The sequence below is a fragment of the Barbatula barbatula genome (genome assembly GCF_947034865.1).
Source record: "Barbatula barbatula genome assembly, chromosome: 8".
Classification (NCBI taxonomy): Eukaryota; Metazoa; Chordata; class Actinopteri; order Cypriniformes; family Nemacheilidae; genus Barbatula; species Barbatula barbatula.
In genome coordinates, this window is record NC_136771.1 from 22,052,994 (window position 1) to 22,069,629 (window position 16,636).

Sequence of the window (16,636 nt, forward strand, 5' to 3'; positions counted from 1 at the left end):
ACAAAACCCTTCCATCAGATCAAAATCATAATTTTAGTTCATTGTAAAATATCATTTCTAAACTCATACATAGGAACATTCCTAAAGCAAGGACTGTCGTTTCTCCAGTATGGTGAATTTTCTGAAATACGCATTATATAGCCGTACACAATGCACGGGATAAAACATTCGTCTTCTTTATTTTGCATTTGGTGCGTATGCATGCAAAACACCAAATTGCACATAAAAATACACATTATATGAATCCTAATACAAATAAGCTATTGGCTGATATTTTGAAATGGTTTTGGAGGCTTTTAGCGTTTATGAGAAATCCTCAAAGCTAAACTCATAAACCCAGCACGACATCAATGGTTAATATGTCCACACCCATCCACCATTCAGGGTTCAGCCGAAATATTGTGCCAGCTCCCTGCGCTTGTTTTTCCCTTTCGTGTGTTTTTGTGTAATCTCCTGTTTTATGTGTTTAGATGGATTTATTCGAAGGCTTATGATAATGGATTCTCCTCAGAGACAAATTTAATATCTCCACATGTCATAATCTCCGACACTACACATGTATAGGCTGGATTAAGTTTATTGCATTCGATCTTGTTGAACGACCCCTATGCTTGTGTGTACGTGGACAGACTCTTGCATGTCCGGATAGCAGTGTCCTACATTGTTCTCGTGATCATTTCTGTATGCTCAGGGCAGCTAATCTCTTTGCCTGATGAAAACACACCATGTCAACACCATGTCGAAAACCATTCTGACTTGAGTGCCTGAGACTGTTCGACTGACTGACGGCAACATTACCTTGAAAGCACAAAACACTGCATGTTTTCTCTATGCGTGTTTTACAGGATTCTGTACTTCTGAAAAATAACACCCAACTTTCAACAGTTCCTGAAGCACTTTGTTAGAATAGCAAGACTATGAGAGCAGTGGGGAGGGACATGATATCAGTATCATATTTAATGTACATATGCAAATCGTTTATAGACATAATACTGACATTGAACCCATCCTGGGTTAAAACTCAATTTTTACAAAACATGATGGACAAACCCAAATGTTGGGTTAAACTATCTAACACTGGGTTGTTGTAACCCATGATTGGGTCAAATATGGACATTTTTAAGGTTAATTGAAACCAACATTTGGGTTTTCCACATTTCGCCCAAGAGTGGGTTGAAACTCAATTTACAAACATGTGCAACTGCAAAATATGGACAAAAATGATGGACAACACACATTTTTTAGAATGTCACAGCATTCAAAGCCACTGAATATGAGAGTTACGACACTCACATAGACCTCCATAGGAACCTCGGACTGCGGCGATAACACTTCCACTCGGAGCGTCCGGTAGTTCCATACATTGCACTGAAGCCCATTCATTTCATTGTCTCCCAAACGCATTTGCTGTACAGTTGGCAGTTGAAATAACATGTTAAAATCAAACACAAACATTTATATTCATATTACTCCCATGATAAAATGTTGCTATAAATGTAGTCAGCGAAGTAAATGGTATACGCAATGTGCTAATATTTAGCTAAATTTATGCAAATACAGTTGCTGTTGTCTGTCCCACTAAAATGCATTTAGATAGGTTGACGATATGGATTTGTTTGGAACTATCGAGTGCTCCATGAACCACGTGATCACACGGTGGCGAGATCGAGTGCCGTAACTCCCATATTCAACGGCTCTGACAGCATCTATCAGTCAGTTGCTATGGTAACCCAACTATTGAGTTTGGTGCCACTGTCATCAAACCTTCAGTGTGGTCCAAGACTAGCACCATATGTGTCCAAGTTTTGCTAACTTTGGACATAAATTTAGAAGGTGGCAGTCTATGCAAATCAGGTAACATGCTGGCTCGCAAGATCCAATCTTGAGGTGCTACATCTTATCACAAGCTCTTCCATCTAGAGTGCATGTCAAAAACTAAACTCTTCTAAACTACATCTTAATTCTCACTTAGTTTTTCCTGTCTGACTTTATTTGACATTCCTTGAAATATTGCGCTTTTGTTTGCATTTCGTCTTCTGCTGGGGTTTTTTTGTCACATTTTCGAATGATGAGATTCAATGACTGCGAGACGAATGCATAAATTTGAACATATTTCTACAGAGATTACAAAAGTTAGAGCATCTGTCATCGCTGTATTCGGAAGTTGTTAGTCTGCATTACACCTTTCTGTTCAGTGATCAGAGACGAGATCAAAGCTGATGTTTGTGTGTGTGTTTGCATCTCTGCAGTTGATCTTTTATGAAAGGCTTTTCATCCATATTCTGACTGTTTTCATTGATTCTTAAAGGAATAGTTCATAAAAAACCCCCCGAAAGGTCTTTTTATTCCTGTATGATGTCTTCTTGCGTGGACCAAAATTAAAGTTTTAAGAATGATTTATTCAAGGCATTTACAGTAAATGAGGGCTTAAAGCGTTCAATGTTATATCAAAGCATTGATTCAATTTATAAAGTTACCATCATAGTTATACGAAAAATAATTTGGAACTCAAGCTGTCAGTTCAGATTCATTCATAAATAATTCAGACTGGTTTTGTGAACCAGATTAACTGATTCAAATCAAACGAATGATTTATTCAAGAATTTGATATGGGTACTTTTCTAGTATTGATTCAAGAATATATAGTCATATGAAGCACTTGCGTGAAACTTTACGGGACTAGTTCATACTTTTTAAGGCATGAAGCTCAAGACCCCATTCATTGTAGAAAAGATAAACAAGTTAATGCTTTTTAAATTCTTCGTTTCGTTTTCCACAGAAGAGAAAATGTCATATAGGTACAGAGCAACTTGAACGGATGAATTTTTTATTTTTGAGTGAACTATCCCTTTAAAGAAGCAATCACGTCCCATTATCAGCGTTCATCTGTCTTTCTCCATCTCTACTCATTCTTTCCCTCCGCTCTCATCTGTCAGCCATCGACTGTCATTCGACTTTCCCTCCTGCATGTATTATATTTCAGATAGAGAAAGAAATGATTCAGAGGGAGGATAAAAGAGGCAAAAAATACCTAGAGGCTCATCAGAAAGCCTTATCTCTCTTCCTGTGATGCGAGGTCTATTAACCTGATTGATTGTACCAATAATCGTCCATTCCTTTTTAAACTAGTTTTTCTTCCTTCTCTCTCTCAGACAGTGTTGCCCCCGCTGAATTGGTTGCCCCGGTGATCGTGATTGCACCTAAGAACACATCAGTGGTTGCCGGGGCGAGCGAGGCTACTCTCGAGTGCGTCGCTAATGCAAGGTGGGTTATCGCCTCATGGGTTGTGTTGGAAAAGCCATTCGATTATCATTCCCAAGATGTTTGTCATAGTTATTGGATAGTTAAAGCTTCAATTCGTAACTTTTGCTTCTCTGTCGCCATCGCTGTTTAAAACATGAAATTGCAGGTAGCTTAACGTACTGTACTGTCACGTTCAGCTCACGATTCCATATGATACACGATACTGTGTTTACAATGGCAATTACATCGCGATATTTGAACAAATAAAAAGACGAAACTGACACTCAAATGACAGATTTTCTCCCAAAACATGAACATTTGTTATTTTGTTTAAGAATCGACAACATTCAAGGTTTAATTAAAACATCTTTGTGTTAACTAATAGGGATTGAATAGATCCATCACAGAAAAATACAACTGAATTTTATCATAAAATAAAATAAAAATACACGATATTTACGATACATATCTTAAAGTTTTTGTATTGCGATATATTGTTAATATTGACCCTTATTTTTTTTTTGTTTTTATTTTCTTTCAAAACCTAATGGATTGTAGATTTAACTGTATTGAATGTTTTTATTTCATCATTATTTGTTTTGTGTCTCAATAGAATTCAAATGTATTTGTATAGCGATTTTTCAATTTTGCACCTTTGCAAAGCAGAAACACATTGGATGACCCAGTCTGTGCAAACCCAGCTAAAGTCGTTTCTGTCTTCCACATGAAGTCATGCCACATAACGTTAAGAACATTCTGTGAAAATATAACCTTAATAACTTTAATATTGATGGAGTGAAGCCATGTCAAAGATTGAAATCATAACGAAATGAATGACTGGAATCACACTTTGCTTATTTGATCTCATAATACGATTTTGAGACTTGATGCTGGATTTCACAGACACGGTCACATTTAAGTAAAATAGTAGAAACATCACAAAAATTTTTATAGAAACTGGAAAGGAAGATAGAAGTCCTTTTAATAAAAGGTGGTTCAAAAGGTTCTTTAATGACATAGAAGAACCTTTTCTTTTCACGAAAAACCTTTAACATCTGAACAACCTAGAAGAACATAGATTTTGCCCCCCATTTGACTCCCAAATAAAACCTCAACTCTTATTATCAAAATCTCAACACAATAAAAATAAATTATACTATTAATACTTATTTTATGTATTTGTAAGCATAAACCTTTGATTTAACACTGTTTTGGATGTGTGTGTGCGGGGCAGGTCTCTTGACAGACTGCAGGTGTTCTGGAAGCGTAATGGGGTGAGACTAACAACAGGAGTGGACTCGTTCGGTCGTAGGCTGGTCATCAGTAACCCCACTTCGGCGGACACGGGCCTGTATGTGTGCGAGGCGGCTCTCAGAAACAGCAGCCAAAAAAGCTCAGAGGCCAAAGTGTACCTGTCGGTCTTGGGTAAGAGGACTGAACTTCTTCTTCGAAAGCAGGAAACCGATGAACTGATTTTAATATTGCCGTAAACATAAAACTTAAAATACAAACACATATCAGTAAACAAAGTAAACGGCACAACACCAACCAGAACCCCAATCCCAGTGTTCCATGTCACATCATTGCCAGCTTTTCCAGAAGGTCAGTGGTCTTATATTTCCTCAGACCCTCGTACTTGTATATTCATCATACTGCTCTTTGATCCAAAAACACAAATGTTACCGTCCAAGATATTCGACCAAAGATGAGCTATGAATATTTATACTTCCGCTTGCACTCTTATTAGAAAGAGCAAGAGATATTCATTCGATGAGCTTATCTATGGAGCGATTTTAGTCTCATTAATTATTCATGCGTAAAACAAGATACACACATGCGTAAACAGTTTCGCATGCATAAAACCTAATTTACGTGCACATAGTATATATTTACATTTACGAAAAGCAATTCACGTGCGTAAAACAAAACTATTTTCTCACAAATTACGTTTCGCAAACATACAACTGCGCACATAACTTTCGAAAAGTTAAAATGTACGCGTTTGTCTTGTTTTACGAATGTGCAAATCGTCACACACGTGTGAATCGCCTTGGACGTGTGTGTGTGTGTTTTTTGAGACTCTCCTGGCGACGCAACCCCTTCCACTTGGGTTGTCGTACTCTTTAGCCAATCAGATTCAAGCTTACCATTCAACCAATCACAACCCGCTGAGGGCGCCGGCTTTATGCATGCGAAACTGTTTACGCATGTGTGTATCTTGTTTTACGCATGAATAATTAATGAGACTAAAATCGCTCCATACTTATCTGACAGGTGTGCGCCTTACACGATTGGGCAAAAGGGAGGCATGCATATGCATGAGGCAGCCAATGGGGTGATGAATAAATTGGGGGCTGTTGGAGAGAGACTTTTATAGAAATATAAAGTGAACATGTCAGAGCAGCCAGCAGCGGAAAAAGAGAAGAAACCGAGGAGGCTTGTATTGTTTCTGCCGTTGAATCCGATCCAGGACACGAATCTGAATATGTATACGCTGATCTGCATAACTGTGGAATGAGAGTGAATATGTGCTGATTTGTCGAGGACGAACGGAAAGGCGAAGAAGGGAAGAGCAATAAGAGAGAACAATTACAGAGAAATTGTGATATTGTTGTGCAGTTAGTTTTGGGGTTTTCAGTCCTTTAACCGCCCCCCTCTCGCCCCTTTGTGGCATTTCTCTTCAGTAGGTGTAAAGCTATCGTGCTTAACAGATCCTTTGTCGCCTTTCGTTTCGTTTGGAAAACAGCATGCGCGTGAAAAGGTAACGAGAGTCGTGCTCTTCTTGTCACGAAATCTGAGAATAAAAGAGCAGTAGATGAAATGGATTTTTACTTCTTTACTAGTGAGATGAGCTGCAATGACTGCTGGGTAAAGTGTGAGCTTGCATACGTTTTACATGTAGTTTAGTGGAACTACACAGTGATGGTTCGGCTCTTTAAATGACACAAATTTTGTGTGCCATGCTACTGAAGACAAACTGTACTGTATAAGAAATAAAATTTCACTAATATACTGTAGTTTATTATACATACCATACTGTTTGAATTATGGACACAAATTATGTTTCTTTTGCGTGGTGGATGACAAAATAGGGTAAAAAAAATTGTCAAAAATATACCCAAGCTGTTATTGGGGGGGGGTACCCTTTCAAAAAGTACCCTTTTCGACCATAGTAGTGCATATTAGTACCTCAGAGGTACAATCAAAGAGGGTATATTAGTACATTTGTTGATACCAAATGTGTATATAATGAATCTCTACCTAGATGGTACATGGTAGGACCTTTATATGGGTGCTGTCCCAATGACAGGTTTGGTATATTTTTGATCATTTTTCTGACGGTGCAGAACATCCCAGAAACAAACCTCAAAAGTCTTAGAAACATCTCAACAATGTGCCAAAACCATTTAGGTCACTTTAGCAACCACATGTCAGCATGGTTGCAGTCCACGCCTTCCATAGGATTAGTTTTACGTTAGAAATGATGAATTTACTACATGATTTTACTGCAGTCACAAAATGCCACAACGTAATGTATTTCTTCCAATAACCATGTCAACCTTGGTTTTTTACGCAGAGTGGCCATATTTTACGTCAAGGCCAAAAAGGACAGTGATAACCGAAATTGAGAAAAACATTGAACTTCAGTGTCAGGTCAAAGGTAAGCCCCGCCTTTTTCTCATCTATCTGCTTGTTATGTTAATATCCAGTATATAAATAATATAAATGCTAATATACACTCGTAGCGTGATGTAAAACTGCAGAAAACACCCGATCAATGTTTAAATATTGATGTCGGAGATATCATGAGCCTGGAGACTGTACACCGTGAGTTTATAAACGGTACACTTAAATGTGTGATATGAATGAAAAGCGATCATAAACGGCTGTTTAAATAATATCCTCCATTGAAATGAGTGGAGGCTTGGACACGGGAACAGTGTTCCTTATACGTCATGACTTAACAAACGGATCGCCCAGAAGTTTAAGAAATAAAGAATTTGTATCATTTAATGAAAAGAGGTTAAGACTGAAAAGTTGAACAGAATTTGACTTTATGCAGATAAGCGGCTTGTACTTTTTAAAATACAAACAAATTGAACATCGTTTCAATGACTTAATAAGTAACTAAATAAGTTTAAACGTTTTCAAAATGAAAATGTCTCGATGTCAATTTGATTGTATTGAAAAACCGTGTTGTGTGTAGCAATCCCTAATTTGTTTGTGACTCATCAAGTATGAACCCTAACTAGTTGCCAACCGCAGTGTGAACACCTCTTTAGAGAAAACCAGCTGTGTTGTACCTATCAAATAATTGCACCTCGTTGAGTTTGACCACTTTGGAGTCATATAAGTCCCATTCGGCTTGTATATAATCATTCCCCCGCAAGACTCAGAGAAACTATAATCTTTATAATGTCAGGAATATAAAACTGCCAGCGCTTGCACAAAAAAGCCACTTAACTTCCAGTCCGATACCTGACATTCCCGAACACTTAAAAGTATCTTATAAAAGCAGCCTGCAGTCATCGCATAATCTGCCAATTTTACACATTGTGTATGAAGCGTGCAATATGTTCATTTTACTGTGGCTAGTGTGCTTACAGACAGCTATTTGATAGTTACCGTGATGACTCAACCGTAAGACGTGCCGCTTTTATCGTACCTTCACCGTTTTTCACCCCATTGCCTTCGCCACCTCGAAATGGACTTTTCCACCAGGCGTGTCGTATCAACCCCCATTCGTCTTTGTGCAACTCGTCCTTATTTGATTTAATTTTTGTTTAATTGCCTAAATGAGTGATGTGGAATAGGCGTTCAAGTGCATTAGAAAAGGCGAGTCAGGCGCTAACGCTATTAGCCGCTAATTGGCCTCTGCGTTCGTTCTAGTTAAGATCCAGTTAAAAGACCTTAGGTATATCCTTGGCACAAAGGGCAATGGAAGTTTGGGATCCCGCTAGAAAATCCATTTAACAAGCAGTGTAAATCTGACCTACATTTCAGCAACAAAGTGCCAAGCATCTAAAAGTTCAACTTTTCATGACTTCTAACTAGGAAATTCCTTAAAGACAGGCCTCAAACACTTCCTCTCTCTCTCTTTGTGAAATGTGGACATTTTCCCGAGCCATAAAAGTTTCAAAACTTCAGTGACTTCAGTGCTCCTGAGATCATACCTCTGCAATTTACACTTGCTGAGAGTCTCAACTTGTTCTCTTTGCGCTATCGTAAGGGCGTGAAACTGAGTTTATACGCACTTTGTCATAAACTGTCAGAAATTTAATTACGGCGCGGTTGTTTTTGACAGTCTTATTTTAACATTCTTGTCTTGCGTCCCAGTGGGTGCGACGAGACTATTGACGCCTCTGCCATAGAAAGCGACTTGGAATAGATTTGCGTTTTTATGACCTATTAAAAACGTTGAGCTGTGAGATTTACCCATTATATATTCTTTAACGCGCTTCCCATTCGAATATTATTACGAGCATATCACAAGCTCTTTCAGATGAAACAAATTTATAATTATTGCTAATACGTATAATTGGCGTTTTATTTGCTTTTTCCGCCCGCTCCGTTTCTCTCGATGTCTCTCGCTTATCCAGGTCTTCTACTCTTTTTCGGTGAGGCATGTCAAAACTTTATTGCAAGTTTAATCAATCAAAGCCAATTTATTAGATTAAATTTTCATTAATTAAACCGAAGTGTGCCCTGATGAAGGTCTATTGATGGAAACGTTAACTTCTTGATAAATCAAGTGGAATGTGAGGTTGTGTCCGGGGGCGAGTGTGTCTACCTGGGTAATCATTTTCTTTTATACCAAATCCGATGGGGCATTTGTTTAATAAATCTACTGTTTAAGGTTCTTATTAAATAATATTGATGTTTTTTTGGGTTAAAAAGCATGCTAATCTCGGTGTGTATACTATTTAGGGGTTCCCATGCCAAAACTGGAGTGGTACAAAGATGCTGTTCCTCTGTCTAAGCTGAACAACACTCGATACAAACTCACCTCGGCGATTCTACAGGTGCGGAAGGTTCAGCCGGACGACACGGGAATATTCCAGTGCTTTGCAGAAAACATTGCCGGACAAATCCAGACATATACCAACTTGGTTGTCACAAGTAAGATGACATTCAAACTTGAGAAAACGCAGCATAGCTTATAAAGATTCGATATTAAATGTGTGTGAAAATGTGTGAATGATGCATATTGTAAATGCAGCCATGAATCGTAAAGTCAATGCTCTCGCTCTCGCTCTCTCTCTCTCTCTCTCTCTCTCTGTCTCTCTCGCTCTCTCGCTCTCTCTCTCTCTGTCTCTCTCTGTCTCTCTCTCTGTCTGTCTCTCTCTGTCTCGCTCTGTCTCTCTCTCTCTCTCTCTCTCTGTCTCTCTCTCTCTCTGTCTCTCTCTCTGTCTGTCTCTCTCTCTGTCTCTCTCTCTGTCTCTCTCGGTCGGTCTTTCGCTCTTTCTGTCGAGGGTTGTGAATTGATCAGGGAGTTCAGAGACCCCTCATTGATCTGTGTAATTAATCAGTGTCTGCTGAGAGATCAACCTTTAACACTCACACACACACACACCCGCGCGCACACACGCACACACTCACACACTCAGCACTTAATCAACACCTTCAGCTCTTCTTTCTCTCGCTTAGTCATTCTGATCTCCGTTTTGCTCTCAAGTTTCTTTTAACTTCACACCATTTTTTATTGAAGTTTGAGGGTTTAAAGTTGTGCATTTTCCTGTGCATTGGGCCCCCAAAGATGAACTGTAGATTAGCAAGTAGGATTAGGAAACACACTGTGGTAAACAGCTTTAAGTTTGGTTATGTGTGTTCAAGTTTGTATGTTGCCTTTTTGAATAGTTTCGCCCTTTCATTGTAGGCGTGTCACCATCTTTCACCGCCCCCCCTTCTGACATCACCGTGACTGACGGAACCTTGGCAGTCCTCAGCTGCGAGACGTCCGGAGCCCCCAAACCTGCCATTGTTTGGAGAAAAGGTACGTTCACTCACATATTGAAGTCTTCCAAAGTTCACCTTTAAGACGTCTTTTCTATTGAGAGGAACATCAAACCATCATCTAAAGCGAGTGGATTTTGCAGGTTCTCAGGTGTTAGCGAGCGGAACGGTTCAGGTGCCTCGTTTCACTCTGCTGGAATCCGGAGGGCTGCAGATTCTACCCATAATGCTGAGCGATGCCGGAAACTACACGTGCTCTGTGTCTAACACTGAGGGATTAGTCAACGCCACTGCAGCTCTGACCGTCCTGAGTACGGATGCTTAATATTATGACTTTAAAGTTGAAAAAAAAACAATGTACTTGACATTCAATGCGAACGCCATTGAATTGCAGACATTTTCAAAACAAAATAGCCACTTTGTAAAACAGTCACACATTTCTGAGAACATCACTTGCGTCTGGTCTACACGATGCAGTTTTGCATGTGCACTCTACACCTTTTGTCTCTCCATTTGAGGTAAAATCATTTTTGAACATTTATGAAAGCAATATTTTCTCTTAATAGCTCTTGGGCGTGCGAGGGAAATTACCACATAAGACCTTAAATATATATAAGGGAGTCACACGGAATGCCACCCGGGAACATGTAATTATAATGACAAAATTACTTCCTGTCATACAGAATGACTTATTTTTTGCACATGTTGTTAACACTACTGGTCGAATCGCCACTTAAGATCACCTTATTATAAATGACGGTTATAGATTCTTTTGGTATGAAATAAAGTTTTTGCATATTCTGTTAACAAACTGATAGCCGCGTCCCAAACTCATGATATTGGTCGAATCACCACTTGGGCTCACATAATTATAAATAACAAAATTACTCTTTTGGTACAAAATGATTCGATTTTTTGCACATCATGTTAACCATTAGTTGGCAAACAGATACTCACTCTAATGGTTAAATCAGCGCTTGAGATCATGCAATTATAAATTATGAAATGACGTCCTTTAATTCAGTAACCCACCTGAACCCACCATTATTTCAATAAAATAACCCACCCAAAGCTCACACTATTGCTATAACCCCTGAAGTATAAACAATATATGCAATATTAAATGTGTACGTTCTTCAAGAAGTGGTTGAACCGTTGTCTTACAGCTAATGTTGTCTCTGCACATTAAATTGGGAGAGTGTTTTACCGTCAGAAATATTACCCCCATTAACTTTAATCAAGTCAATTGAAGGCAGTGCTTTATGGGCGAGAGCGTGTCCGTTTGCTCGGCTGTACTGTGTTGTGTGTCATTGGAATGCGTTCTGAATATAAGACTTTCATGCTTTGTAAATTTCATTCTGTTTAGCTAATGGAGCTGTCAGTGGGAATTACTTAACAGGTTAAACAGAACTTTGAATAATGGTGTTGGTGCTGATTAAACAGACGTGTGATTTTGTAATAAACTGCGTTCTTTTAATCAGGTCGAACCTTCGTTTCGGCGGCCCCGGAGGATCAGCGCGTCATCAAGGGAACCACCGCTGTCCTGACCTGCGCAGCAACCCATGACCCAAGGGTCACAGTGAGGTGTGTTCTGAATATATCTTAGCTGGAGTGTGATATTTTCCATAGATTGTGACTCATCAGTCTCGTCCTTCTCAGGTACTCTTGGAAGAGAGGAACCCGCCCACTGAGCTTGTCGACTGGCGGCCGAGTGTCGATGAAAGAAGGCTCCCTTCACATCAGCCAGACGTGGTCGGGAGACATCGGAGACTACACCTGCAGGGTCACCTCGCCAGCTGGAAACGACTCGAAAACCGCCCGTCTGGAAGTCATGTAAGCAGAAACAGACGTGCCAAGATGTGCTCTCTCGACACAAAGAGTCCGTACGCGGTTCGGAGCGCAAGTGTCTTTTGGAGTGCTTTTGTTGGAGGGAGATGCTTGAATCCCAGTAACATCACTGGAGCCAAAAGATCCAGCCAAAAATGGGCTGTAATGATAGGACACCGGATGGTGCAGCTGTGCTTGTGTGTGTATGTTTGTGTGTGGTGGCAGAAAGATAAAGCGAGACTGGAATAAGATAGGACCGTTGCCCAAGGCTGAGATCGTCTTCTTTGACGACTTGCCAAGATGCTAGTCTTCTGTGGCTTCGGTAACTAATCAAACACACACCCGCATGCACGCACATATAGGGGGCGTTTACACTACACAGTTCTTAAATAAAAGTTTTATACCTTTCAGGCGTTGTGGCCGCTTACTCGACGATCGTGTTTTGGGGGCCTGAAAACACAAACTAGTATTATCCTGATCTCACAGAAATTCGCAACTATTGTACGTGTAGCTTAATTTTTTACGTATGAATTCATATTTGCAGAAAAACATACAAATTAGTAGAAAAAAAGTACGCCGATCAAGGGTATTCAAAAGGTGTTAGATATGTGCACAGGCACGCAGTGTTTTTGTACAAAGTGGGCACGCCATAGAAAAATCATCATTCGTTTCGCTGATCTGCGCGATCTGAGATCAGATGTTGTTTTCAACAAAAGAAACACAAATGCAAAACATTACAGTTTTTAGTACATATTTGTCCTGTTAACTTACCCCGCCGTGTTCACATTTGAGGTTTACTTGAAAGTTGAAAGTTTACTTTAAAAATATTATCGCAGAGTTGTGGTTACAAATAGCAGCCAGAAATGTTCAAAGATAGCATTTGTGCAAGGAAACAGCTTAGAAAGACAGGCTTCATATAAACAGGGAAGTCTTTGCTATAATCAATCACATATTTATAAACTACAATGCTAATTTCTCGCTAGAAATGCAATAACTGTGCTCCAACGGGTTTTTCGGCCGCCCTTCAATTTTTTCAAGCTTGTGCCTTTTAGACCAATCACGTTCCTCGCATATTGTTATGGAAACGACAGGTCTCTGTCAATGGTTAGCTGTGAAAAAGGTTTCCGAAAAGTTGAACTTTTTTCAACCTCTAAAGACGCTCTGAGCTGCCGAAAAAGAAAACTGGAAACTTGGTTTACTCCAAAGGATTATAATGTAAAACAGATGCTAGCAGCCTCAAAAACGAAGTAAAGCGTGAACATGGCTTAGATGTTACTTTGTGCTTCTAAATGGCTGAAAATTGAGTTGTGTATATTTTAATACGAATGTATGCAGAGGAAATATGTTATAATATTTTAAGTCGATTATATAAACAAAGAAACACACGTCGAACAGGGAGCTGCTTGTTTTTTTTTCAAAACAAGGATGGGTGATCTGCTAACAATGAATCGGCTCCGCTAATAGCGTCATCACAGACTGACTTATGATGCAAATCAGGCTACAGCACATACACATACAAAATTTGGTGCAGAACTCTATTTGCACAGGTGCGTATCTTGCAGGCCGTTTCAGGCTTATGATGATGCATACGTATGCCGTGACCTGGCAAACTTGACCGGGACTGTACAGCATCGCTCCACTAATATATTGAGTTCCAGGCATTTGATTCAGCTCTTTAAAATGCCGAAAGAGTGCCTGTCTACGCCGCTCGTCTGGAGATATGCCCGGTTAAAACGCTCTTCTCCATCATTTGATTAATTACTGCCGCTACGGTCAATAGGAAATGTACACAAACGTTCCCTTTGAAAGGTCATGAAAATGCCCCGTTTCTTCGGAAAGATCGGGGGGTAGAAACCGGAGAGGGTCAAGTTAAAACCTAGCTGCTGTGTTTTTTAAGTCGAGCAACAGTTTATCTGTCAGTCTGACTATACAAGACGGTGTAATACATTTTTTTGAAGGAAAGACGCCACATAGGAAATTATGCTTGCAACGGCAAGGTTGTGGGTTCAGATTAGTATAAAAGGTAAGGAAGAAAAACACTGCCAACCAAATCTAGGTTTGCTTTCAAAGCATTCATAGATACTTATGCTTACATGTCTTTCGTGCCAAAAATAGCTCATCACTGTCTAATACAGTAGGTTTAAGCTTTTGTTTTATTTTAAGACACTCGACCGCAGGCCGACGAACTCCCGAGTGTTTCTCTTATCACAAGAGAAAATAATAACTATCGTATAAACAGCAAATCAAATATACTTTACTTTGATACCCTACCGTCTCTAAATTGTCTTGTTTGTGTTTGTTGTTGAAATTACGAAACAAGACCATTTAAAGTAATATGTTACCCAAAATAAAGTCTGTCAACATGTATTCACCCTCATCTCATTCATAATCTATACACAACACAAATGAAGATATTTGGAGAAAGCTCTCTATGGTTTTGTGCTTTTCTCAACAAGACAACAAATTGTTATTCACTGACAATGTGCATGTTGAAACGGAACGAATGAGATTTGAGAAGCCACAACTTCTATCACGCTGTTGTTCTGGCCCCAAAGGGGCTGACGTTACAGGCTGTGTTGTTTTGATGGAGAAACTGGTTTTAGGCTACATTCAAAGAGCCGTCCAAAAACTGGCGGTTAAACTATGAGATATAAATTGAAAACACATGCAATTTGAATAATACCAATAATAATTTCGACAGTCGAATTAAGATAACGGAGCACCACAATACACTCTTAACTTTAATATTACAGCCAGCAAATTTAGTGGAAGGAAACTCATCAGACGCTTGAAGGGGATGCTGTGCTTCACATGCTAATGGGATTTCACTGTAGTTCATCTCATGCATTAGAAGACACGTGTGCTTATTTACCACGTGTTTACGTATGTCATTAACAGTTTCTAGCCTTTAAATGTCAGGGGATGTTTTGTGTATTTAGGTGTATTTGTGAACCAATATTTGGACAGACAACTATGCTGAAGTGTTGAGTAAAGACAGAATTGTTTTATATCCCTTTAGAAAAAAATGTACATTAACATTTTTGTTACAATCTTCTTACTGCTAATATCATAATTAATATATGCGTATCGTGGTGGGGCTATGGTTTTTTGTGACTGTTGTAAAACCATTGTCGCATTTCTTAAAGGGATAGTTCACCTAAGAATATACAAATTATTCCTTCATTTAATCACTCCCATGTCAATCTATACATGTATGACTTTCTTTCCTTTGTGAGACACTAAAGAAGATATTTCGAAGAATGTTGGTAAGCACTCATTTCTCAAAGTATCTTCGTATTTGTTCCACAGAAAAAAATATACAGGTTTTGAATGACAAGATCGCTATTATATTTGGGTGAACCTGTACCTTTAAGAGATTATATTGCAATAGAATTGAAGAAACCGTGTCTTTTGTGAAACATTAAAAGAAAGAACCATTTCATTTTGACAGTGTTTTACAATTGCATTATATTACTCATGAATTCATTTGCCTATAGTTTTTTGTATACAGAATATACTTGGTGTACCTGACACAAGGATTTTACATTGAAAATAGTTACCATTCAACTTGGTAACTCAGAAAATATCCAAAATATAGAAAATTTCCATCTACTTTTTGTTAAAAAGAAATTTGTATTAAAAAAACTTTCAGAAGCTATTAAGGAGCTTTTTGAGATACAGTAGCGAGAACCCCTTGCAGCTATGAAGAACGCTTTTTGCTTGCGAAAGGTTTATTGGGTGGTACCTGCCTACCAATTGGCGTCCAAAGACCCCTAGAAGCAAGTTTGAAAAGTGCAGACAGCAACAAAGTTGCAACTCTACAAAGGAATTTGACATGCATTTAAAGATACAGAACAATACTGATTATTAGTGCTGACCAACGGATGATAAACAGGGTAGAATGAAATCATAAATATGGCAAATTGATCGCCGAGGACCAGAATATCATACAGATGGAAATCATTTTTTTATTCTTTTAACATTTGAGTTGTTTGAAACCTCTATACATTTCTTTGTTCTGTTGAACACAAAAGAAGATATTTTGAAGAATGCGGGAAACCAAACCATTCTGGGGCACCATTGACTACCATAGTAGTTATTTCTTACAATAGTAGCCAATGGTGCCCCAGAACTATTTGGTTGCAAACGTTCTTCCAGATATTCTTTCAAAACGTATACAGGTTTGAAACAAACTGAGAGTGTGCAAAGGATAACAGAATGTTTTTGTGTTAAATCTCTCTCTCTCCTTAGAGAACTTCCCCATCCGCCGCGTAACCTGCTGGTAGCACTGAATGAGACGGACAGCAGAACGGTTCTTCTGACATGGGTTCGACCCTTTGACGGAAACAGCCCTCTTCTGCATTACATCATTGAACTCTCTGAGAACAGTAAGTGCACGTTCCCTCCTCAGATTTTGCACGCAACCTCCAAATGACGAGTTAGACATCTACTTATCAGTTGCATGATTCTATAGGAAGAAACTGTATCGCTGTTTTGATCACGTGCAGGAGCTCAACGCGACAGAAGCAACAGCGTTGGGTAATGATGTTATCATCATCTGCGCTCAGTCGGGAGCTCGGTTGGCGGAAACACCCGCGTCCCCGAAACAAGA

General features: G+C 39.1%; 1 protein-coding gene across 1 annotated transcript in view; it reads left to right on the plus strand.

Moving 5' to 3' along the window:
- The window catches only part of sdk1b (sidekick cell adhesion molecule 1b), a gene marked incomplete at its 5' end in the record, with an annotated part of 158,331 nt that overhangs the window by 88,986 nt on the left and 52,709 nt on the right, over positions 1-16,636 (plus strand). Inside the window, 9 exons of the mRNA XM_079462738.1 lie at positions 3,153-3,264; positions 4,478-4,668; positions 6,821-6,904; positions 9,172-9,363; positions 10,121-10,237; positions 10,341-10,508; positions 11,679-11,781; positions 11,857-12,030; positions 16,276-16,412. Of these exons, the coding sequence (XP_079318864.1) occupies positions 3,153-3,264; positions 4,478-4,668; positions 6,821-6,904; positions 9,172-9,363; positions 10,121-10,237; positions 10,341-10,508; positions 11,679-11,781; positions 11,857-12,030; positions 16,276-16,412 (1,278 nt within the window). The remainder of the gene's footprint in view (positions 1-3,152; positions 3,265-4,477; positions 4,669-6,820; positions 6,905-9,171; positions 9,364-10,120; positions 10,238-10,340; positions 10,509-11,678; positions 11,782-11,856; positions 12,031-16,275; positions 16,413-16,636) is intronic.